General features: G+C 37.1%; 1 protein-coding gene across 2 annotated transcripts in view; it reads left to right on the top strand.

Annotated features, from left to right (window-relative positions):
* Positions 1 to 23377, top strand: part of LOC121323812 (sodium/potassium/calcium exchanger 4-like) — a 54245-nt gene extending 30868 nt beyond the window's left edge. The window contains exons 3-17 of one of the 2 annotated variants that reach the window (XM_041265036.1): positions 600 to 676; positions 3104 to 3178; positions 3757 to 3841; positions 4886 to 4989; positions 6839 to 6913; positions 10570 to 10595; positions 10764 to 10817; positions 11333 to 11478; positions 14195 to 14364; positions 16525 to 16669; positions 18805 to 18971; positions 21006 to 21120; positions 21381 to 21493; positions 22080 to 22145; positions 22426 to 23377. In XM_041265036.1, the coding sequence (XP_041120970.1) occupies positions 600 to 676; positions 3104 to 3178; positions 3757 to 3841; positions 4886 to 4989; positions 6839 to 6913; positions 10570 to 10595; positions 10764 to 10817; positions 11333 to 11478; positions 14195 to 14364; positions 16525 to 16669; positions 18805 to 18971; positions 21006 to 21120; positions 21381 to 21493; positions 22080 to 22145; positions 22426 to 22578 (1571 nt within the window). In that variant the 3' untranslated portion in view covers positions 22579 to 23377. The remainder of the gene's footprint in view (positions 1 to 599; positions 677 to 3103; positions 3179 to 3756; positions 3842 to 4885; positions 4990 to 6838; positions 6914 to 10569; positions 10596 to 10763; positions 10818 to 11332; positions 11479 to 14194; positions 14365 to 16524; positions 16670 to 18804; positions 18972 to 21005; positions 21121 to 21380; positions 21494 to 22079; positions 22146 to 22425) is intronic. The other variant, XM_041265037.1, reaches the window with a different exon arrangement.
* Positions 23378 to 23941: the final 564 nt, after the last annotated feature.

The raw sequence follows: 23941 nt of genomic DNA on the forward strand, positions 1-23941 counted from the left end.
TAATTTAAATCCTCAGTAGTCATTGACTTAATGTTTAACTGAAAAAACAGTAATGCCATTTTACACAGATTTTTAAACATTTTCATCCATTAAACAATGTACATCTTTATACACAATGTAAACTTTGGTTGTTGCATGATGGTTCTATTCCACAGAACATCCTTCTAAAAAATGGAAAAAAAAAAAGTTTATTTTTCAGGTGGGTCATGGGTATCAACAAAAAACTGACTATATTAAATGACTGGTGTAAATAGTTCGTTGGTAGAATTGCTGTAAGCTTTCAAAAACTATTACAAAGCCCAAGTTTAACTTATTAACTATATATAGAAGAACAATGATTTTAAAAGCAACCCCATTGTAGCAGCCTGATTTTGTTTGGTCTGCATTTTCCTATTAAACCAGTAGAAATTAGACCTCTTGTGACTTTTTTGCTTACGGTGTTTTGATTCTGCTGATTTTATTCTCTTCTGCTGACAGCTGTGTGTGTCTCTGAATACATGTCGTGATATGTCAGGTGGACCAGGGTGTTGTGTAAGGACTCAAGCACACAGTTTAGTGTTTGGCACACGCTCATTAATCTTTTGTCTTTTTAATTGCAGCTATCCGTGAATTTCCAGAAGATATATTCACAAACCAGCAGAGACAACGCGGGGGTGTGCTGCTTCATATATTTGCGGTAGGTGTGCTCTTGCAATTTTATTGTGTTGGGGTCAAGTTCAGGTGCAACTGGAGCTAGAGGTCACTGCTGAAACGGGAATACAAAATACAATCGCTGGTTGCCCTTGCCTATAACAACATTAAGACAATCAATAGTTTGTTAGGCGGCCAGATGATAGTTGTTTGTGTTTCTCAATTGTACTGTTTACAATACCAGTGTATTACCCAGGGGGGGGGGGGACTACTAAAGAATTACCAGCAATGGCAGAATTGGTAGATTTAGAACAAACATTGTACACTGGTACAGTACAAAACATGTTACTGCAATGGATTACAATATTAATTCATACAGTACCATTGCAATACAATTTGTATACTCTATCAGAAATTACCACTGGCTTGTCAAGGGTACAAGATGTACTTGGAGCAGGGGTTGCAAAAGTTGACTCCTCCAGTCTTGGTCTTTGTTCCAACCCTGTTCTAAATAGTTTCATTAAACCTCCAACCAGACCCCAAAGTAGTTCATGATCTAATTTTACCTGTTAAACCTGGACTGGAATGGCCCTCCAGGACTGTCACGTGACACCCTTGACTTGGTGGTTAGACATTTTTCTGAGAGCTCTACTGAGGCCACAGGGGTGCTTTTAACTTTTTTAATTTAAAAAATGTGATGACTGAAACGGAGTATGATACAAAGGAAATTGAAACAGTAGAAAGGTCATTGATAACTATGATCAAGTTGCTTTTTAATTGTGGCTTCATCATTAGGTGGCTAGATTCCAATAAAAAAAGATACAGCATGTTCAGATTTCAAATAAATTGGGACGAGAAATCAGACTTGCACTGTACTAATGAAACCAACCAAAAAAAAACAAAACCTGTTCAGCACCCATTCAGAATCATTTATTTTAATTATGCCTGCAATAGTCATTAGGATATAAAAAAAAAAAAAAAAGATGGAATACTCTGGAAATCCCTTTGTTATGACATTGATTTAAACCTAATTTTTTAAAAGGCACATTTCAACTTTTCGTGGTCAGTCTTGCTCCAATGGCTAGATTAATGTAAAAGGCTCATAATTGATATTCTACACATAGTGGTTAATGGGAACTGTTCAGTAATCTCAAGAGACTAAAATGAAAAAGGTACTGCGTATGGAAACTAAGCTTAATTATTTCCATCACTCGTACAGTAGCTAGGACCTGTTCGCATTTTTTGCGAGAATTGACCTCTGCAGAAAGTCAAACCTTAAATAAGTAAAACAAGATTTCTTAAATAAGTTAAATGAGACTGCTACCTCTATCTATCGCTTTCTATCTATAATCACTCTGTCTCTCCTTCACTCTATATATAATTATATATTATAATAAGTAATTTGCTTCAGATGATACTTCATGGGCTTCTAAATATTAATCCCGTCTAACTATTGTGAAGCAATGCATTTCTAAGAATTGAATTCAGCTTATTCAGTCGTCTGTGTTACAGCTCTTTTTCTTGTATCATAATCATTGAACTTTTAATAGAGCTTTCCAAGCTGTGGGAATCCGAAAACACTTTCTAAAGTAAGTGTAGAACACAAAAATGACACACAGTCTACAGTCGACAAATGTCAGAAATGATGCCAATACTCGAAGAAAAACAAATTCTTGGCAAGGATTTGTTAATGAAGCTATAACTACAGATCACAAATTAAGGAATTGGCCAAATCTTTTATCTACTTGACAAGCTCTGTATAATTTTCAGAGTGTTTGAGGGTTTGAATGTCACTTAAGTAAAATATATTAACAAATAATACTTGTAAGTATCTGCATTGTGTATGCAAGTATTTTGTTTTAAGTATACATTTCCAAATTTAGTGAGCTAGGCCATTGTCAGGACCGAGTTCCCACAAAAACTCGGTTTGCTTCCATGAATTCTCCACCACAGATTGTTTTATATGTAAGGATGTTACTTTCTTACAGTATGAGGGTACTTTCCTGCGCTTAATTGAACTCATTCCCAGAGGTGTCGTAGTCTATCCAATGCCAAAATGTTCATTTCATTAATAGGGCTGCATACATTATGAAACAAAGCTAGACTCTGCAGTGAACTCCAACATTTTGGCTTTATTATTAAATATGCCAATCTTTGTCTTTTTTTTTTTTTCACGTTTTGTTATCTGTGTAAGTGTTTTATTAACTTATATACTGTATGTAACCAAGGAAACAAGAACTTAATTTCCTGTGTGGTTTTTGTCTCATTTATGATTATTAAAGTTGATGGTACAAAGTGCTGACTGCAAGTAATCCAGCACAGGGAACTTAACCTTTCCAGCCTAATGAACAAATATCACTAAATTAGCAGCTTGGGGTATGTGTTACTGTTAGTAACTGAACCATAAATAATACAGTTTCTTACACAGTTGCATTTGCCTTTTTTTTATTTTTAGTTGTCTTTTAATTTACAGGCCCTCTACATGTTCTTTGCCTTGGCTATTATTTGTGACGACTTCTTTGTTCCATCGTTGGAACAAATCTGTGAGGTATGTACAAGTTAAGAAACAGTCGTGTTTGTGGTGAGCAGGTAATATACAGTATGAAAGATGGCTAAGAAGGCAAAAATCATATTCAGAAATACCGATCACTTACAAATAACAATACTTTCAAACCCTTGCTTTTCAGAAGATATAACACAAACACATTATAATGGGTTATTTTTTATACTTTCTTACTTCTTGATGTCAAGATCTTCCTGGTCCATCCTTAAGTGAGGGGAGCTTAAATGCAAATGTCATACGTACTGCCTCTGCAACTTCATTTCAGAGGACAGCTTCATATTTTTCAGTCAATGAAACTCCTAGGAAAATCTAAATCTACCTTTCTCTATGTCCTAAGATGATGATGAGATTGTGACCATGTGACTTTTTTAAGTTTCCTGGGGGGGGGGATATACTCTCTGTCTCTCTGTCTCAACCTATTTTGATCATGGTCAATTTATTGTATTTTAATAAACAGTCGTCCAAGGTTTGTATCATTTAAGGTTTGTTAAAATATATATTGTCATAAACTATAAAAGTGTTGTCTTGGATATGGGCATAGCCAATATATTTTGTCTCTACAGAAACTCCACCTGAGTGAAGATGTAGCCGGAGCCACTTTCATGGCTGCTGGGAGTTCAGCACCAGAGCTCTTCGCTTCAATCATAGGTATAATACCGTTTCAAAGCAATTGCAACTAACAAAATAATTCCAATTTAAGCTTTCCTGTTTTGCCCTTCCATAGGTTTCAAATGGGCAGTTTCTGAAGAAGCAAGTGTTTTAGAATTCATTTTAAAAACACAAGTGGTACACCATTAGGTTAAAGTTCTCATTTTCCATGCAAGCCTAATTCTCAGAAAATATGTTACTCTTGCACTTGCCCCATTCTATCAGTTCAAACTTGTGGTATGTTTCTCGCCACCATCATGTGGAAACACTGTCACAGCTATTTTTCAGTGAGCACAGTAAATGCTAGGTGTTTTGTTTCAATATACATAAGTGCAATGCTATTCTTACACTGTAAGTTATTTGAAAATAAGGTATATTATGGTAACTCATATCCTTTTTTCAGGTATGACTTGGTTTTAATGTTATTTAACTAACCCCATACAGATTTTCCACCTGGTTGTAGATCAGTTACATTTCACTTTTGCATCAGTCACATTACAGCGATAATACAGGGTGATTTAGAAAGTGAGTTTAGTCATCAATGCACCATATCATTGACATATAAAAGGGACAGGTATATAAAGGAGGGAGAAGAGCGGTTGCCTTACGATTATTCAATAGAAATTTGAGAAGATATTACAGGTAATACAGATTTGAAAGAAACCATTTCCTTAAAGGAAGTTCAATTCTTTTAAAGCTATGAAATTATAATCCCAAAGTGTATAGTATTCCACATAATAGGCTATGTATTTTAATACGACTCCAATACTGTATGTATCATGTGTGTGATAACCCTGAGTGTAAAGCACTGCATACTGTGTCCTGTGCAGTGTCACCTTCCCTCCATAGATGGAGGTGATTTAAAAAGGACACAAGTGCTCTCCCTGAACAGTACTTTACTGGATCTTGTTTTCTGCAGGCTGCACTTAATAATAATGAATTCCTGCTTGATTACATTTGGAGAAAGCCAATGCAGACTAACAATCAAAATCCCTGACAGTTGTGGGCTGGATACAGTCAATGACTTTGTTTCTGATTCTCCAGGTGTCTTCATCACCCATGGGGATGTGGGCGTAGGAACCATTGTTGGCTCAGCAGTATTCAACATTTTGTGCATAATTGGCGTCTGTGGAATTTTTGCAGGGCAGGTATGTCCTCTTTCTTTTAAAACTTTATTTTTCACTTCTTTTCCCTCCTGGGTGCCGCAGTATGACCAATTCCTTCAGTGAACGCTACACTGCAAGTCAGTGACGCTACAAATGATATAGCATATGGTGGTGTTTATCAACCCATAACAACAATTTTGACTTTTCAATGCGTTTACTGTTTCATACGTGTGCAATCGTATCATAACCATACCAACCAACTGTTTTCCAGCATGAACTGTGTATTTTTTTTGTTATCATACAGTTGTGAAATACCTTGTCAAATGTCCATGAAACGGTCAATGAAAACTTGAATTCCATCCACACCACAAAACTCCATATCATTTGGAACAGTTAGCCCTGCACCCCTGTTAGGGCAATCTTGAAAATGCTTACAGAAATGATGCTTTCTCTGCGAAAGGCCTGAGGCATCACTGATGTTAAATATTTAGCACATTCACACTCACCCTGGTGTAAGTGCTGTGCAACACTTGCATCTCACTTACTTGATTACGCTTACACTCACAAACCCTAACGTTGCAAATGCAACCTTCCCAAAGGGCAGTGGGTAGCGAGAGGATACAGTATGTTGGCCAGGTGGAATTTGTCATTCATTTGCTTTTAAACCAAAAACGTCAGAATATAAAGTCAAGGTATCTTGAGGCACTCGCTAGAGTTAGGTGCTGGGTACATTTTAAGTATATATGCAACCAAGTATCCACACACTCAGGATCTGTTAGCCAAATTATTTTTAACTTGTATTTGTGCAGCATCAAGATTGACGATGTGGTGCCATGCACCTTCATCAGAATTACAACACATAGAAGTCAGAGCCATTGAGAATAAAATTGCAAAATTGCTGTGGAAAGAAACAGTATCTCAGAAAAGTGTGTCTTTAATGGAGGAACCTCTATATTAGCAGCCATGCTGAGCTGTTGGCATTGCATCGTAATCCCCCAAAGATTTCAATCTCTTGCCCTACATTGAAATAGTACTTGCTGTAGCACTTATGCCACATAGCACAGTCTGTTTAGAGTTTGAAGGATTTGGCCGTCTTACTCCTGTGAAGAAGTTGACCTCTATTGATTTTTAACAGGAAAAGTTCAATCTCAAAATTGGTAATACCCAGGATGAAAGTCAAAGGGCAGCTTTTTTGCAATCGCACACATTGTAAAATATCATTGGGAACCTTTGGCAGATCGGGACTCTAGAGTATTGGGGAACTTAAATGTGTGGTCTTTTGATGCTGGCATAATTATCCATTGCGCGTGTTTATGCCGTTTCAGTCTTTTTTAACTTAGCTGATGAAGGAAAATCTCACAAAAAACAAAAGCTTCAATTACCCCAGTGCTGAGATGTTACAAACACATTCATTCTAGTGTTTTTTAATTAATCTCTTGAAGCGTATGCGAATCCTGAATTTCTGTAGCACGGTTGGTAAAACTTAAACTCTACAAAACGGGAGTAATTAATTACTTTAGCATTTTGTTTCTCCACTTTTAGATGGATTTTAGCTGGAAAATACTTTTTTGTGCATTTAATTGGAAATCAATTTGAGATGCTGTTCCGTGTGGAGCATAGTGTTTATTGTGCAGTAATATGGACTCCCACTGCAGAGAGGTTTGAGCTATTTTATAATGGTGTTAAAAGGATATAATAGTTTGTCGCTTGTATATGAGCATGGATTTAAACAAAATGATAGTGCCACCAAAATAATGTTGAAGTATGCAGTAAATGCTATTTAGCAGATTTAATTAACTTCACATTTTAAAATCCCATGCATGCTGAACATCCAGTATAAGGAAGATTACAGAGCAAGTGATTTGTCCTCATGCACCCTCTACTCTTGCAGGTCGTTGTGCTCACATGGTGGTCCTTGTTTCGAGATTCACTTTACTACATTTTGTCAGTGCTGGCACTAATTGCGGTAAGTTCACAACACCAGTATTGTAAATTGGAAACTGGTTAATGGTGTGTACCTGGAGACCCGTGTAAGATGTTTGTCCATGTATAATAAGGTTGATGATAAAACTGCAAACCTTTTTCAAAACTATCACATAGTTCACGGGCACAAGAAAACACCATTGATACCATCTCACATAATTCATGTCTCCCAAATATTTACAGTTTTGCAAGGTTACACAGGTACTTTCTGTGCATTGTGTTCTACTGTAATGTACTTTACTAGCCAGTTTCTTTTGCTCTAATGAGCATATAGGCTGGTGTACACTAACTGGTTCTCGTATTTGATTTGCTCCACCATGCTTCTACCTGTTTTCTGATGCAGTAAGCAACACAAGAGAGCTTACGTATATAACAGTGTGATGCAACAATTCAATGAATATGTAAACTACTGTGGTTACAGTACCTAAAAAGAGCGATAAGAAAATGGCTTCAGCAACATTTGAATGGCCATCGACATCTCGGAGGTTTACTGTTTGTATTGTAAGTCTTCTTTACTCAGCACAGCATATCAAAGCACAGAAACTAAAGAACTGCAGTGTCTGGTTAGAAATCTAGATCTGTACACACATGCAAGCCAGGGCAGGCAATATTTATTTGATATATTTATGTACAACTTTATACCATTACAGTGAGTAGGATTTTACATTTAAAAATAAGCCAGAGAAGGCAGTACAATGTACTACACTTTGCAGTCATGTTTTCCATTTATATAATTGTGTATTTCTGTACTGAATTTGCACTTAATATTTAAGTTATGTTTTTTTTTTGTTTGTTTTATTTCACATGCAAGCTACTTGCCACAGTGTTCAATAAATATTATCAGCAAAACTTTATTTTCACTAACAATCTTTAGGCATGTTTTTGTACTGAGGGGTTACTGTAATATACCCCAAAACTGTACAGACAAGGCTGAAATTTTATGTCAGGTTTCTGGTGAAAAAGTATAAATCATTTGTCACCAGAAACCCAAAATATAATTACAGCCTTATTATGCACAGTTGGGTGTATATTACTCCTAATTGTTGTCGCTTTTGATTTATAATTTTGTAATGTGTCGTGCCAACAGTATGACTCATTCCACAATAGGTTATACAAATACATACAGCAGTAGCGCTGAATACAAAGTAGTGTGCGCTTTATATTTATTTGTAGTTGTAGTGGTAGTTAGAAATAAAACACATTTTATTAACGTTGTTGTTGCTGAATCATCCATCAAAACCTCACTTCACTAATCAAGTCCTGGTACACCTGTTTGGACAGCTTTGCTTTCAATACCATTTGCCATCTCAGAATATAAAAAAAATAAGGCAGTGGTGTGGTTCTAGCATTTGATATAGGCGGTATCCCCTATAGTGTTTACATGTGTGTGTTTTGGCAGGGTGGCTGTAGCTAGTTCTCAATACATAACCCCTGACCTGCTCTTACATTAACCAGCTCGGTACACACTGCAGAATGCCTGAAGCAATCCCATTGCTGTCTATGTGCAAGACCTATCCACACTGGGAATGCAACTCTGCAGTGCTGCGTTCTGTCAGACTGTCCATGTGTTGCTGTATTTTCTGTATTATTATTATTATTATTATTATCCCCAGTTCCCTGTGTGTCGACAAAGCAGACAGTGAAGGAAAACGACACAACAAGGAGGGCTGCGGGCCCTGTTGGAACTGTGATTGACAGCAGTTTGTCATTCGACACACTTCTGTCTAATCAAATCCATTGCAAACTGCCAAGAAAATGACCTAGTGGGTCATTTTTAAAAGGACTGTATTTATGCAAAGTACACACATTCTGTGTATAAATAGGGGCAATAGAATAGGTTAACGTATTAGTAAAGAGAGAGGGGGGCCATGAACACCTGCAATATGTACCAATCTTTTGTGTAAGCTGGCTGTCCTTCACATGACTGATTTCATGTGTTATGTGAGTGGAATCTCTGAGACGATGTATTCTGTATATATAAATGTAAAAGTCAGGTGTTTTTGCCTTCAATCAGATTCAGTCTTGATGGGTTAGACCAGTGGTCCTCCAAGTAATTTTGGCACAGGCATACGTTGATCTATCTTGGCTGTTTGCGGGCACGCTGACCCTGTACATATTTGTCGCAAGAAGGCACTCTAATAAGCAAGTCTCAGGTAGTAATTGTGCGTGCTGCGCTTATTCTTTAAATAATTTACATAAAATATGCAATGCAAATATTTTTAAATAGCATGTTTACACAGATAACCGTGAATAAACTAAAATAAAGTGTAGATAGCGTATCGCTTTGTTTCTATTTGACAAATCTGTCAACACTACTCTGTTTTAAAAATCGCTCATCTCCAGTACAATTCAAGTGGATTCGTAACTAAATATACTACAGTGTTTCCCTTGTCTGGTGAAATAAAAAAAAATTCAGAGATAAAAAAATTGAATTCTAAATACTGAAATGTATTGTATTTCTCAGTAACGTCGGCGAAATTCAGTGCTTACCCGACATAACACCCCGCCTGCTCACGAATGATTGGACAGCTGTCAGATCTTTCACTTTCCAATTGGCTACTCACTCGCCTTCCATTTTCATGCAGAATACCGTGAATGGCCTCTGTTTGCTTATGATGGGACTGCTGCGTAAAACTCGGCAGATATCTGACTCTTCTATTGGTTAAATTTACAGTTAGTACCTGCACCTGAAACAGACACAGTTTATGTCCCACCAAGCTAAGTTATGATTGGGCTACCGCAGAGACAGTGCAGATATTCAATTGGTTGATCGTACGTACAAGCACAGCATAAGCGAGCAACACTGTCAATGGACTGATGTGCCGTTTTTGTTGGAAAACGTGCTTAAAGCCTTCTTTATTTTGCCACGCTACTACCTGCCAGAAATGTGTACCCGACCCATAATTTATGAACAGCTGCCGCGGGCACGATGGCCTGGCTTCGCCGGCATGACTTTGAGGACCACTGGGCTAGACAGAAGATCAGTCACAACCTTGTGTAATCTTGAGTGACCGCATTAAAAACGCTTGCCATAGTGTGTAAGAGTAGTGTCACTAGGGACACTGCTGCCAAGTGTAGTAACACAGTCAGTGCTGCAGGGATTAGGTACAGTGCTCCGTAGTGTATGGGGTTATTCAGTAGTTTAAAGTATTTTATAGAAAAAATGTACCATTGTGTTTACTCATCAAAATAACATTGTGTAATGTTTAATCTATGTGTGTTGCTGTGCGGCTGAATTGACCTGTGCTTTTGAGTTTTAAATCTCCCCGACTTTCTGAATAGCAGAGGGCCAGAAAGCTCATGTTATCTACAGTCCCTTAAGCCTCCCACATACTGTTGTCATGGTCTCCATCTGTAGCATTTCTAGGTGTTTCAGAATATGGGATTACAAACCATACTCCATCCCAGCTCCCTTATTTATAGACCTTAATAGACACCAGACTCTTTAAAAACATTCTGCATTTACTAAGCTTTTAAATTGCACCTTTTTGGTGAGTGGGGACTCCTGTGTGGTCACATTTGACTAAATTCACTGCGGGGTTTAACATTTGACTGTGGGCCTCAGACCCCTATAAACCTATGCTAGTCTCCAGCCATAATTAGTGATCTTTTTAATACTGTTTTGTGTTTCTTTTTCAGTGTATTTATGATGAACAAATCGACTGGTGAGTTCTCTAGTCCCCTGTCCCCGTCCTTTTTTTTTTTTTTTTTTTTTTTTTTTTTTTTAATTATTTCTGTATAAGATGCAGCAGCTCTTCTTGTGAGGCTGACTTGCTTTCCCGGTTGTTCTGACCTGTCAGCACCCGCTTCATCTATTTTTATTTATTCTTCAGGTGGGAAGCCCTGATTCTCATCCTCATGTATGCTGGCTACATACTAATCATGAAGTAAGTGCTTTCCTCCTTTTAAAGCACAGCACCTGACATTTTTTGCTGCTTGCCATTAATCACTACAGGCCTTTTATTCCTTCCACTGAAAAGTCATGTGCCTGATTTTTATATATTAAAAAATAAAAAGACAAACAGCAGGGAGTTTAAATGAAAAGAGGAATCATGATCAAATTAATGACAATTACAAATGTGCAGATGCGCAGCTGTACTGAAAAAGAACTCCAAACAGTGAATGATCTTTTACCAATTCAACACTTGTTGTTTATCCTTTACATAAAAAGTGGGTTATAAGTTGGAGTGGCAGCATTTTATATTTGGTTAGTTCTTTGAACTAGACCCAAGTTTGCTAAATTCAAACTACCGTAGAAAGGGAAAGAAAAGACACAGGAAGTTAATAGCTGCAGACTGTCCTAGCATTGCCTCGACAGAGATTTTAAGTGTCTCTTCATTTATGATGGAATGTGTTTTATTTGCCAGATCATTACAGTTTTTTTTTGTGTGTCTCTGTGTAGATTTAATACAAGTTTGCAGATTTTTTTCACTGCCAAGGTGGGGAAGAACATAGCCAACGGTGGCGCAGTGAGCAACGAAACGGAGGATGGTAATGCTTGTTATGACATTAGGTGGGATGACCCATCACTGCCATTGCTGAGGAAAGGTAAGGGTAATCAGACAGGCTGATTTACAAAACGTCAATTGGGTGCAATTGTATGCTCTCCACTTGTCATGAAGCAGACCTTATTGGTAACCCAGTTTGTTTACATTTCTAAAACACATAGTTTCAGGCAGCAAGCAAAATATTGACCTACTGTTGATTTTAATCTGAAATATGTTTGGATAGTATTACATTGGAGTAAAAAAGAGAATATATTCTCCTTTTTCTGTCTGGGTGGTTGCCAGCTGCTAAGAGCAGTATCATACAAGTGTGTCAAAACCATTTGATTTAGGAAAACAAGGTAGTCCTATACTATGGTTACCAAGGCAAGATGCATTATAAAACTGCCATTGCACATTTACTTTACTCACAACCGGGAGCCAGTAGTGAAGTTGTGTGTAGGCTGGAACCCATTTAATAATCCATATATACAGATGTAACAGGAGAGAAGCTTTTTACTGGAGCCTTTGTAAAGAGTAGCTTTATATGGAAAGCCTGTTATGTCTGCGAACAATTCCTTTTAACATAGACCTTTTCAAAAGAATAAAAAAGAGGTCTAGATAGTTAATCACTCATAATGATTGTAATCATTTATAAAAAAAAAAGGAACAGCAAGAAAAACAAAACTATGAATGTAATTTGAAGCTACATTTTTAACATTTGTATTTAGTTTTCCTCCTTTTAAAAAACTGCTTGTAAACCCATGAAATATTGTAAATTGTGGCTCCTAATTAATTCTTTCTTTCTAAAACTTCATTTCAGTTTTAACAGAAAGCAATTTGTCCCTTGCTGTAAATGTTGTGTGCTTTCTCTGTCAGATTCTCTTGCCTATCAATGCGCTAACTGTGCACTATATAGGTCTTCTTCTTTTTGTAAACATCTCCTTTGCTGGCTCCTAAGCTACGCCTTTCTCTTGCTTCTGATTAGCTTTGCAACCCTGAGGGGGAAACAAACACAAACCTTGCTATGTGTTCTCCATTCTCAGTTCACTCAGATACAGTATCTGCTTCTGATTTCAATTCTCTAACTAATCTTTCAATGACGCCTGTCTGTTTAGCCTTACTAAAATTGTTGTTGCTTCTGTGTTCCACTGCTTTGTGATGTTACTTATTGTGCAGTGTTTTTTTCTTGTTGTCTTTTCCTACTTTAAATATATTGTACTATAATTGGGGCTGTTTTTACTTTTTGCTCAAAGGCAAGACAGAATTATTATCTTTTGTATTCATCTGCATGTATAGAATGTTGCTTTTTATTCCGAGCCTTGTGAGGTGTTTTGTTCTGAATGTTTAAAAATATAATGGTTGAAATTTAAAGGAATATTACCATGCTATTGGAGGGTTTCTAAAAAGAAAATAATTTGACGGCGTGCCTAGGGCTGCCTCAGTGTTACAAAATATTCATTTTGGAGATATGGACACAGGAGAGTTCAGTTGTGGCGTACTGTACTGCATGAAAATTGTAGCAAAATGATTTGGGGCGGTTGTATTTTCATCAAAAAAAGCCCCAAGACTCATCTATTGAAGAGTTAGTGGAGTAACGGAAGTCTATAGTATTTGTTTGTGACTGATTTCCTAAGCTACACAGTCCTCCATTATAGCGAATGAACAACAAGGACTCCCTTTCCTGTTTCCCGTCAGTAAATGTCAAGTTCTATAACAAGGACTTGAGGAATCTTTCTGAGTTCAAATCTCTCCTGAATACAGGATTATTTTCCATATAAACCCTCCAAGATCATGCACTAGTCTTTTCAATAGCGTTTGGTTTTATAAAAAAAAGTCATTATGCCTGGTAATGACTGTTCTCCGATGTCAAGGATTGGATGAGCAAACTAGCTTGTGATCTACAGGCATGGGACTCTCGCCAGAAGTATGCGAGGGAAGCCATCAAGTCTTTAGTTAGAGCAGTCATTCTGCCACCTTAATTGAGCATTGAATTTGTTATGATTGGTCTATTGGCTTTTTAAAATCGTATTTTAACTGCTCTATAAAAATGATCCTTACAGAGTAATTTGAAGACAAATAGGCCATGGGCTCTCTAACAATTGTCCATCTGCTTGTCTGGCTGTCTCAGTTTTGTCGAGCTATTGATCTCAGCAAATTTTGCAGTCAGCAAATTTCTGGCTCCATAAGGGAATTATGAACTTTACAGTATTAAATGGAGAATATTCTTTCCCTGCCAACCAGTAAAATCAAGTGTCAGAAGTGCATACCTGCAGAGCAGATAGCAAGCATAACCTGTAGCAACATGGTGGCAACATTGTACTGGGAGAGAATAGAGACCCTATCCACTCTAGTTAATGGTAACCTGTTCAGCATCTTGAAGTTGACAACCCAGTCTTTAGAATATTGTTTAATATAAATGGTCTCACACAATTTGGTGTGCAGTTAACAGCATGTTCATTTCAAATCTGTCTGAAATGAGGTGTTTACGAGACAACAAAGTGCTTTACCTTTATAAAGTACAGCAAATGGTTTTACACTAGCTTTCAAGACCACAAAAGTTTTATCTTTGGGCGAGTAACAGAAGGTAAAGAAATCTCATCTTACAGATAAGTTAAGCCTCGGTAACGTCAGTTAAATGTGTGTGGTAGATCTCTGTTTACTCCCCCTGCTTTTCATTTCTTGGCTTGGCTTATTTTGAAGCCTCTATAGTTGCGACTTGCGCGGTTCTGTGTGTTTTTTGCCTCTTTTTAAACTAACTCTGGCGTTGTGATCGATAGTGAAAATGAGGAATACATACAGCAAGAACTCCGTTGTGATGGTGGACGAGATCATCTGCTCCAGCCCTCCCAAGTTAAGGTTCCCCGAAGCAGGCCTGCGAATCATGATCACCAACCACTTTGGACCCAAGACAAGATTGCGCATGGCGAGCAGGTTAATCATTAATGAGGTGTGTGGTCTCTTCTATTCTTAATGCTCTCTTGTGACTCAATAAGAGTTGTAGCGGTGCTCGTAGTAAAACTGGCTTCTGATTGCAGCAATTTGTTTAAAATATCGGCAGCAAGTGAGTGAAGGTAAGACCTTTAAGAAAAAAAATTGATGAAACATTCATCTAATTGACCAGTCTGTTAGACAGATAATTTGACAAAGTGTTGCCTGGGAAAAAAAAAGGACATTTTGAAAGACTTTTTGTTGGTGTACTAGATTTTTTGTTTGTTTTGCGCTGATACCTAAAGTTTTACTTCCAGAGTTTATAAATGAGTGGATGTATTAAAAAGGTACAAACCTGCTTGGGAAAGGGGTACATTTGGAGAATTTTTTCAAGTAGAAACAAACAATTGACAAATTTTAGAAAAATCTGTCCAAATATCCTTCAACATACATAGAAGATTCATGCCCATTGATAACTATTTATATTACATGACTGTTGATGCAAAGCCCTGCAGCCAGTAGTGCATACTCTTTATAGTTACCTAAAATATTGCGAGTCTGGGCCTTGCACTTATGACTGTACCTCCCCTGATATTAAAACAACAATCTTAACGTAACCCTGAACTTGTGAAAAATGCACCTTGATTTAAATGAGTCTAATCAGTAAATTGACTCATTTGATGATCGTCTCCTGCTAGTTTGCCTCAAGGGTCCTCTCCTCCTTCTTTTTTGTTTTTTATTTTTACTGAAGTAGAATTGTTGTTTTGTTGGTTTTTCTAAGATGGCAAATCTTAGTGAATAAAAACCTAATTATTGTAGCAATAGGGAGGTAAGACATTATACCAAGGTCCAAAAGATATGAAATAAGGAATAAGAAAGGTAACCTGAATAAGAAAATAATTCCCTCATTTTAATGTCAATTGCATTATGGCATGGCTTGGCATGGGGCGGGGTGGGGAGGAAAGAGCATAGAAAAGGGTAATAAAGCATGGTTAAGCTCAGGCAAGCATGATGATGCAGATAATTAAGAGCCTGTTGGCTTATTCACTAGCATCTCGGGCCAGTTGCTTCTGGATGCTAAGGTTCGAACTGCAAGTGAAATTAGTTTTGTGGTCTCTACTTAGCCCCCAGTTGACATGATTAATTGGCAGAGGGCAGGATTGAGGTGAGCTTGCACAGCTGTGAAGGGATTAACAAGAGGAAAAAGTCCCAGAGGTACACTAGATATGGTTTAGGTAAACAAATGTTTCCACAAATCATCTTGCCACGTGTTGTTCTCTGGTATATGAATATGTGAATTTGTTTCTTGTATTGCTGAAGTGGTGGTAGTATGCACAACTTGGAATAGTCATTGATTTCAATAATATGAAAGTAATACTCTATTTGTATTTAATGAATTTAATGAATATTAAAGTGTTTGACATTATGAATATAATACTTTACCATACCATCCATTACACCACATTAAGTGATGTTTCTGGTTCTGGCTCAGTGGGTCTGGAAACATCAGTTTTCTAAATGCCAACTCACTGGGGTCACGCTTTAGAACTTTTTAATCTGCCAGCCGGTTTCATTGAAATGTCAGGCATAGGCCTGGAAGCTTCCACCCGTTTCAATTCTCCATTTTATGTGTTGTGTCCTCTCCAGAATGCTTCACAAACAGCAGGCGTCTCCTCACAATTGTGAAATATAATTCCTTTCCTCTCTCGTAGTTCTACTTTTAACAGAAGTTGCATTCAGAACTACAAATAGTTGGATTTAAAGGCTTAAACCTTGAACTGTTCTTTTCAAAAAAATGAATTTGCTGTGAAGGTTGACAGATACATATTTAAAACAGGCACTGTAGGTTGTTGGAAAGGCTTTAATGTGTATTTCAGTGTATTGACTGATGGTGTCATTGGAAGGACAGTAAAAAAAATTATATTTCTAAAACCGGTCTTTTGAAAAAGAGGTTGCCATGCTTTGTTGCCTTCTATGGCTATTGTTTTAGAATGTATCAAAACACATAGGTTGCAAGGCCACAGCTTGATGCTTTGACACCATTCATGATGCGATCAGAGCTCCTCTTTGACCTTTGGAATTACAGGATTCCAAGACAATATTGTGGGAGTGGGGATGGGATGAAAATTTCCAGGAATTTTCTGCTTCAAAAGATGTGTAATGTGTTTTGTTTTCCCAGCGTCAGCGGCTGGTCCAGGCTGCCAATGAGATGGATAATGGAGATTTGGAAGAGAAGCACGACAACATAGAAAATGGAAATGTTCCTGAGGATAAACAAGGCGAAGATGATGAGCCTGACCTGAGCTCTCCATTTTCTATACCAGGTAAGCCTAGAATCGATTGCCAACATAGGCAAAAACATCATCATCCCAAAACTGGCCAGCCAAAACATTTGAGAATGAACTTGACCCTTATAAGTACCAAATGACAAAATCAGAACACGCACTGTATTTGTGTAATTTGATACATTACATTTAGACTTCACGTTTGCGCTTAACAACATTAGAGTAAGTTCTCATAATGTAGCCAAGGAGAGCATTAAAATAACCTTATGAAGTTGCATGCAATCCACTGTGCTTTTCCGATTCTGGGCTTGTCATGATCCCATGGTGTTCCAGATGCACAGATTTCAGTTGGTGGTCTATTTTCAGTACTGATCATTCACACGTGACACTCACCTTAACTTGCTTGGGGCACTATTAGTGGGCAGTTGTAAGTCTTTCCTATTAATGGCTAAATCCACTCAGCAGAAGTGCCTCTTAAGTGGCAGTAATGCTAGAGGTTGACATTATGCGTACATCTGTCTGCTGGTAACTGGGCTGAGGAAAAAACAAATCACAACCCCAGAACACAGATTAAATTGAAAGTACTCTTAATCTGTATTACATAACATAAAACCGTGAAATGTAACTATCTAGGCATTTGCTGTATTTAATATAGCACTTAAAAGTACAAATCATGAAAAATCATTTTACTAAAGTTGTTCTGCTAATTGTATAGTATTAGTTATTTGTGTCTAAATAGTTGTATGGTGTTGATCTATATTAACACAGGCAATATAATCGCAGCCCCTTATTTATTCTATTGGAGATATTTAGTTGCTTGCTTGTATTTTATACTTCAAAGACAACAGAGATGAAAAGATAGTGCTGCTACTTAATCAGTTCATGTGGTTCAAACTCACTCAGTGGTCTAGCTTCGGTCAGACCATGTGACTTGCACTAAAATTACCAGGATGCAGCAGTTTTACAGCGTTCGTAGTTAATATTTAAATGTAGAATTAATGTACAAAAAACAAGCAAAGAACCAAAAAGAATCTTGGCACAATAGAGGGACCAGTTATAATGTTAAAACTAACAAGAGGTAAGAGTACAAAAAAAATCCTAGCAGCAAAGCACTGTCTCCACATGCTACTTGTTAAACAGGACTACAAACCTAACATATTCACTGGCAACTTAAGATACAGTTTTGTTTCTACTGGAATACATATTAGTAAAGTAGCCCTGAAGTATTTAGTCAGTCCAGGTTTTTCTTCTATGCTATAGTTCACCTTGTTAAGTAGCTGTTACCCGTCAGTACTAAACTTGCCTTTTACCAATATGCTACACGAATTGACTAATTTATATAAAGCAACCCTTTGTAGCATGCGTGAGCTTTCAGCCTTGAGAGCCATTTTAGTGATCTGAGACTCTTACATAATATCTTCAGGTCCTTGTTCGAACGAGCATGAATTAATAAGCTGCAGTCTTGTAACTCTGTATTACCCTTCAAAGATTAAATAACGTAATAATTCAGGTTTAATTAATACTCTAGAGAGCCATTTATCCCACAAAATAAGACTTATGAGGAAATGAGTCTGCAAGCCTTGCCATGAATTGGAAGAGAAGTGAATTAACTCTCCCAATGTTAGTATTGTAGTCTTATGTATATCATATTATATATATATATATATATATTATATATATATATAATATATATATATATATATATATATACTATAATATATTAGTGAACCAGAGCTTCCTCTCTGCGGTTTGTTACCACTTTAAAAACAGACCCAGGATTCAGGAACTTGATTTTTCAAAGAAAGCGCTGGCGCCCACTTTAATTACAAAAATAAAATGAAAACATCATCTTGCCCTTCACGAGAGAGCTTTGAAAGGTCAGCAACAATATCCTGTTTTGAAATACTGGTATGATTTGACAGAAGCCAAACAGGTGGTTAATCTGAAAATGGGGTTAACGAGGGTTATTAAAATAAATTAATTAATTAAAACAAGATCTGATTAAGATGTCGAGCAATGTGAGTTTGCCAGACTTCCTGTATTGTGTTTATCATGCCATTCCATTTGCTCCTACTGCGTGTTGTCTTTCTTTGAGGATTGCTTTTGACATCCATTTGTTTTGGTCAATAAGTAACAACAGTTATGCTGTTCTGTCCCTTTTTCCCCTCCTGCAGCTGGTTGTATGAATAAAGGGAAGTGGCTCTTCTCCTGGCCAGTGCTTCTCCTTCTGTATTTCACTGTCCCCAATTGCGCAAATCCCAGATGGGAGAAATACTTCATGCTTAGTTTCATTCTGTCCACAGTGTGGATCGCTGTCTTCTCCTACTTTATGGTCTGGATGGTAAGTTAACCCGTTTTAATATGTATGCAGTGGGCCATCTTTTCAGTGCAAAATGTGTAAATTCATCTTGATATTATTACCAACTAGAAAATGTGGATAGGTACAATATGTGTGTATGTGTGTGTGTGTGTGTGTGTGTGTGTGTGTGTGTGTATATATATATATATATATATATATATATATATATATATATATATATATATATATATATATATATATATATATATATATATCACATATATATAATATATATATATATATATGTGTATATATATATATATATACATATACACATATATATGTATATATATATATATATATATATATATATATATATATATATATATATATATATATATTATATATATATATGAGTTATATATGTATGTATATATGTATGTATATATGTATGTATGTATATATATATGTATATATGTATGTATGTATGTATGTATGTATGTATGTATGTATGTATGTATGTATGTATGTATATATATATATATATATATATATATATATATATATATATATATATATATATATATATATACACACACACACAGCTCTGGAAAAAATTGAGAGCACTGCAAAATTATCAGTTTCTCTGGTTTTACTATTTATAGGTATGTGTTTGGGTAAAATGAACATTTTTGTTTTATTCTATAAACTACTGACAACATTTCTCCCAAATTCCAAATAAAAATATTGTCATTTAGAGCATTTATTTGCAGAAAATGACAACTGGTCAAAATAACAAAAAAGATGCAGTGTTGTCAGACCTCGAATAATGCAAAGAAAATAAGTTCATATTCATTTTTAAACAACACAATACTAATGTTTTAACTTAGGAAGAGTTCAGAAATCAATATTTGGTGGAATAACCTTGATTGTCAATCACAGCTTTCATGTGTCTTGGCATGCTCTCCACCAGTCTTTCACATTGATGTTGGGTGACTTTATGCCACTCCTGGCGCAAAAATTCAAGCAGCTCAGCTTTGTTTGATGGCTTGTGACCATCCATCTTCCTCTTGATCACATTCCAGAGGTTTTCAATGGGGTTCAGGTCTGGAGATCGGGCAGGCCATGACAGGGTCTTGATCTGGTGGTCCTCCACCCACACCTTGATTGACCTGGCTGTGTGGCATGGAGCATTGTCCTGCTGGAAAAACCAATCCTCAGAGTTGGGGAACATTGTCAGAGCAGAAGGAAGCAAGTTTTCTTCCAGGACAACCTTGTACTTGGCTTGATATGTTATATGATATATATGTGTGTGTGTGTGTGTGTCTGTGTGTGTGTGTGTGTGTGTGTGTATATATATATATATATATATATATATATATATATATATATATATATATATATATATATATATAGTTGGAAAACATGGATTGAGAATTGATTAGCAGTTTGCTACGCATGTGGACTGGCAGAGCTATACTGGTGTTTTTTTCTGAAAAGAGACTAATATTGCAGATAGCAGACTGTTTGGTTCAAATTGCATGTACTGCTTACAATTGATAGAGACATTGCGTCTACAAGTTTCTTGCCCAGCATTGACTGCAAGCTAAAAAGATAACAATGCTGTGGACCAGAAGGGGCCAGGCTGTAAGACTTTGGAATGCAAAGCATAAAGGGGCTAAAAGGCTCCCAGGGACTGGCGTTGGACCCAGAGGTTCTCAGAGAGATCGAAAGAGATAATGCCACTGGGATCAAAGGGGCAGATTTATGGACCTTTTTTCTCCAGGAGTGTGAAGAATGCACTGAGTTCAGAGGTTGTCACACAAGACTACACACACACACACACACACACACACACACACACACACACACACACACACACACACACACACACACACCATATATATATAGTATAGGTTGTCAAAAAACACACTTGTATACAGATACAAATCTATGTAACATCAACATCTCTCATTGTGTGTTTTTATTGTAGGTTTCTTCATCATCGTGATGTGCGCCTAACCCCCACCGACACAAACACACAGTTCTTTTGCACATCTTTCTGTTTGTTTGCAGGTGACTGTGGTTGGTTACACCCTTGGAATCCCAGATGTTATCATGGGCATCACGTTTCTGGCAGCGGGAACCAGTGTGCCAGACTGCATGGCTAGTTTGATTGTTGCCCGACAAGGTAATTGTACTGTACTCACACCCAAGTTAACGACGTAGTTGTCTAATTTAGCACGCAAACTGTCAAGTGTGCCAAGATGAAAAAATGTACCATGCTAACTCCTCTTTTTTATCTGAGCAACATGACCACATGAATAAAGTGTTTTGTTTCTAAATGGAAAGGAATTTGATTAACTTGTTAATGTACTTTGTAAATTCACTTTTACAATGTTTTTGCCTGGAACAATATACACTGTGAATTAAAATGTCTCCTTATTCCAGGTCTTGGGGATATGGCAGTCTCTAACACAATAGGAAGCAACGTATTTGATATTTTGATTGGCCTTGGTCTGCCATGGGGTTTGCAGACAATGGTTGTGCACTATGGATCAATTGTAAGTAGACCTTGGATGCCTGTAGTGATTTAGTTTAAAAACTATGAAATGCCCAAGTTATACATGACTTTGTGAAGATGGCATACCCTACTGATATTGCGGGCATCTTGCTCCAATTAGAATAATAGGTTTTTTTTTGTGTGTGTGTGTCAATTTTAACCATGACCAAAAAAAACGAGTATACTTTATCTAGAAGGCAATATGTGGTTACGCTTTATTCAAAGGACAAGAGCTTGAGAGTTGGACCTTGTTTTACATAATTCATCCTAACTAATAATATATATTACTATGGATCCTGAAACTTTTGTGCCAATGTATGTCCCTGAAATCTGCTTCCATGCCCAACACTAAATGTGCATTGAGCTGTAAAAAACAAGACTGCCACCAAAGGGCAGTGTAACCCAATAACTAAAATGGGATGTGAGGAAATGTTTAATGCAGGACAGTTAATTGTGAACTGAGATTTAGCATTAAAGATGGCTTTAGTCTGCAGAAAAAAAAAGCGTAGGTGTGTAAAATGTGCCTATTGAAAGTGATGTTAAGTCACGCTTGTTAGTATGTGTCTAACACTCCTGGGTTTCTGTAGGTTAAAATCAACAGCAGAGGTCTGGTGTATTCAGTGATACTATTATTGGGATCTGTTGGCCTTACGGTAAGTAAATTGTTTCCACTGTGCATTCACTAACAATGTACTACAATGTTAAGCGTGTCCTAATAGTACCTACACCTAACCGTACTTAAGCATGTAAACCAGTTTTCACTGGAACTAGGGTTTTAATCAGACACCTGGTTCAGAAGCATCCATTCCTCCCAACCTGATCGGGTTTCACATGTAAACTTGGCACATTTTTGTTTTCAAATAAAAGTATTGATTTTTATTTGTGCATGTAATCTTAAGATGCTCAAGTAATGCTTCTCTGTTTCATTGGCAGGTAATGGCTGTGCATATTAACAAGTGGAAGCTGGACAAAAAGCTGGGGGTGTATGTGCTGGTTCTATACGTCGTATTCCTGTGCTTCTCAGTCATGATAGAGTTCAATGTGTTCACCTTCGTCAACCTGCCAATGTGCCGAGAGGACATTTAAGCAACCAATCCCATGGGGAGGAGAGGGGGGGCGGGGGGGCTGAACTGTATGAAGAGGCTTTTTGTGGCCCTGTATTGTTTCACTTTTTCTACATTCCCTCTATCGCAGCACAGCTTGTTGCGTTGCTCATAAGCTGCCAGTGTGAAACCATGTGTAAACAGGATCAGCATGTTGTTTTTACTTTTCCTCTGTCAAGTGGCAGATTGAGTTGGATTTGAAGTGTGTTCTGCCTTCCTCTTATGAAGAACAGTCTGATGTGTTTGTTTTTCATTGGGCTTGGCAGGCATCTATGGAAGAGCAGAAGTTAGCATTTCATTTTTCAGCACCTCTCTCTCCTCCTCTACTTTCTTCTTTCACTCCCTCCCTTTTTACATGTGCCCGGGCAGCCGTGAAACCACTGTGTTCAACTCCAGAAATTTTTCTTTTCTTTTTTTGTACACCAATGTTTTCTCATTTTGGTGCCCATTAAGAGACTGTTTAATTTTTCTTCGTGACCTTCATTCTGGATTTGTGAATACAGTATCTAGGAACGTATGTTGATAGATTTAAAAAAAAAAAAAAAACTTTGTACAAATCATACTCCTGCATAATATCCTACTGTTGGGAGAGGTGCATTTTTCAGAAGCAGCTTGTTGAAAACTGTGATTTTTTTCTTTTGGTTTGGGACACATTCCAGTTCTTCCTTGAGTGGTGCAATTTAAGTTGTGTGGTTTGTCACAATCTCACTTACCAAACTTGAAAGTGCTCACCTGGACGTTACAGGTAAAGCAAGAATAAAAAAATCCTTGGTTGTCATTTATATTCTAATGTACTTTCTATCCTGAATATATTCTCCAATGAAGAAATATACAAGGCACTCTCAGGGATGCCTGAATTTGTCTGTGTGGTGAAGCTGAGAACTGTTATTTTTCTATCTATAGTAGAAAGGAATAAATCTATGTTCCACTCAAGGATTTGTAACAATGAATATGGAAGTGATCCTCAATTACTCCTAATGGTACAGTTTGTTTATTTATGTATTTATTTATTTGTTTCAACCAGATAAAATGTCCAGTGCACATAAGACAACACTTCTCTCAGACTTTACATAGTGGGGGAACTTAGGGGTACTTGAGAAGGCTGGCAGCCACCAAGCTGGGGGCATAAGCCTTCAGAGAGTCCAGACTGCTCTCTCTATCCAGGTTCTCTGTTTTTTGTGGTGCCATTTCCAATCGGGAACTTTTAGATCACATCTCTGGCATGCGGAGTTGGAGAGTGCTGTATTGGCCTCCCGCTTCATTGTATTTCTACCATGCCCATTGCAATGCTGCTGGCAGCTATACACGTCTTCAGACAATCTGGAGAAACTTTCAACCAATATACA

Source organism: Polyodon spathula, chromosome 12, assembly GCF_017654505.1.
Source record: "Polyodon spathula isolate WHYD16114869_AA chromosome 12, ASM1765450v1, whole genome shotgun sequence".
NCBI classification, from domain to species: domain Eukaryota; kingdom Metazoa; phylum Chordata; class Actinopteri; order Acipenseriformes; family Polyodontidae; genus Polyodon; species Polyodon spathula.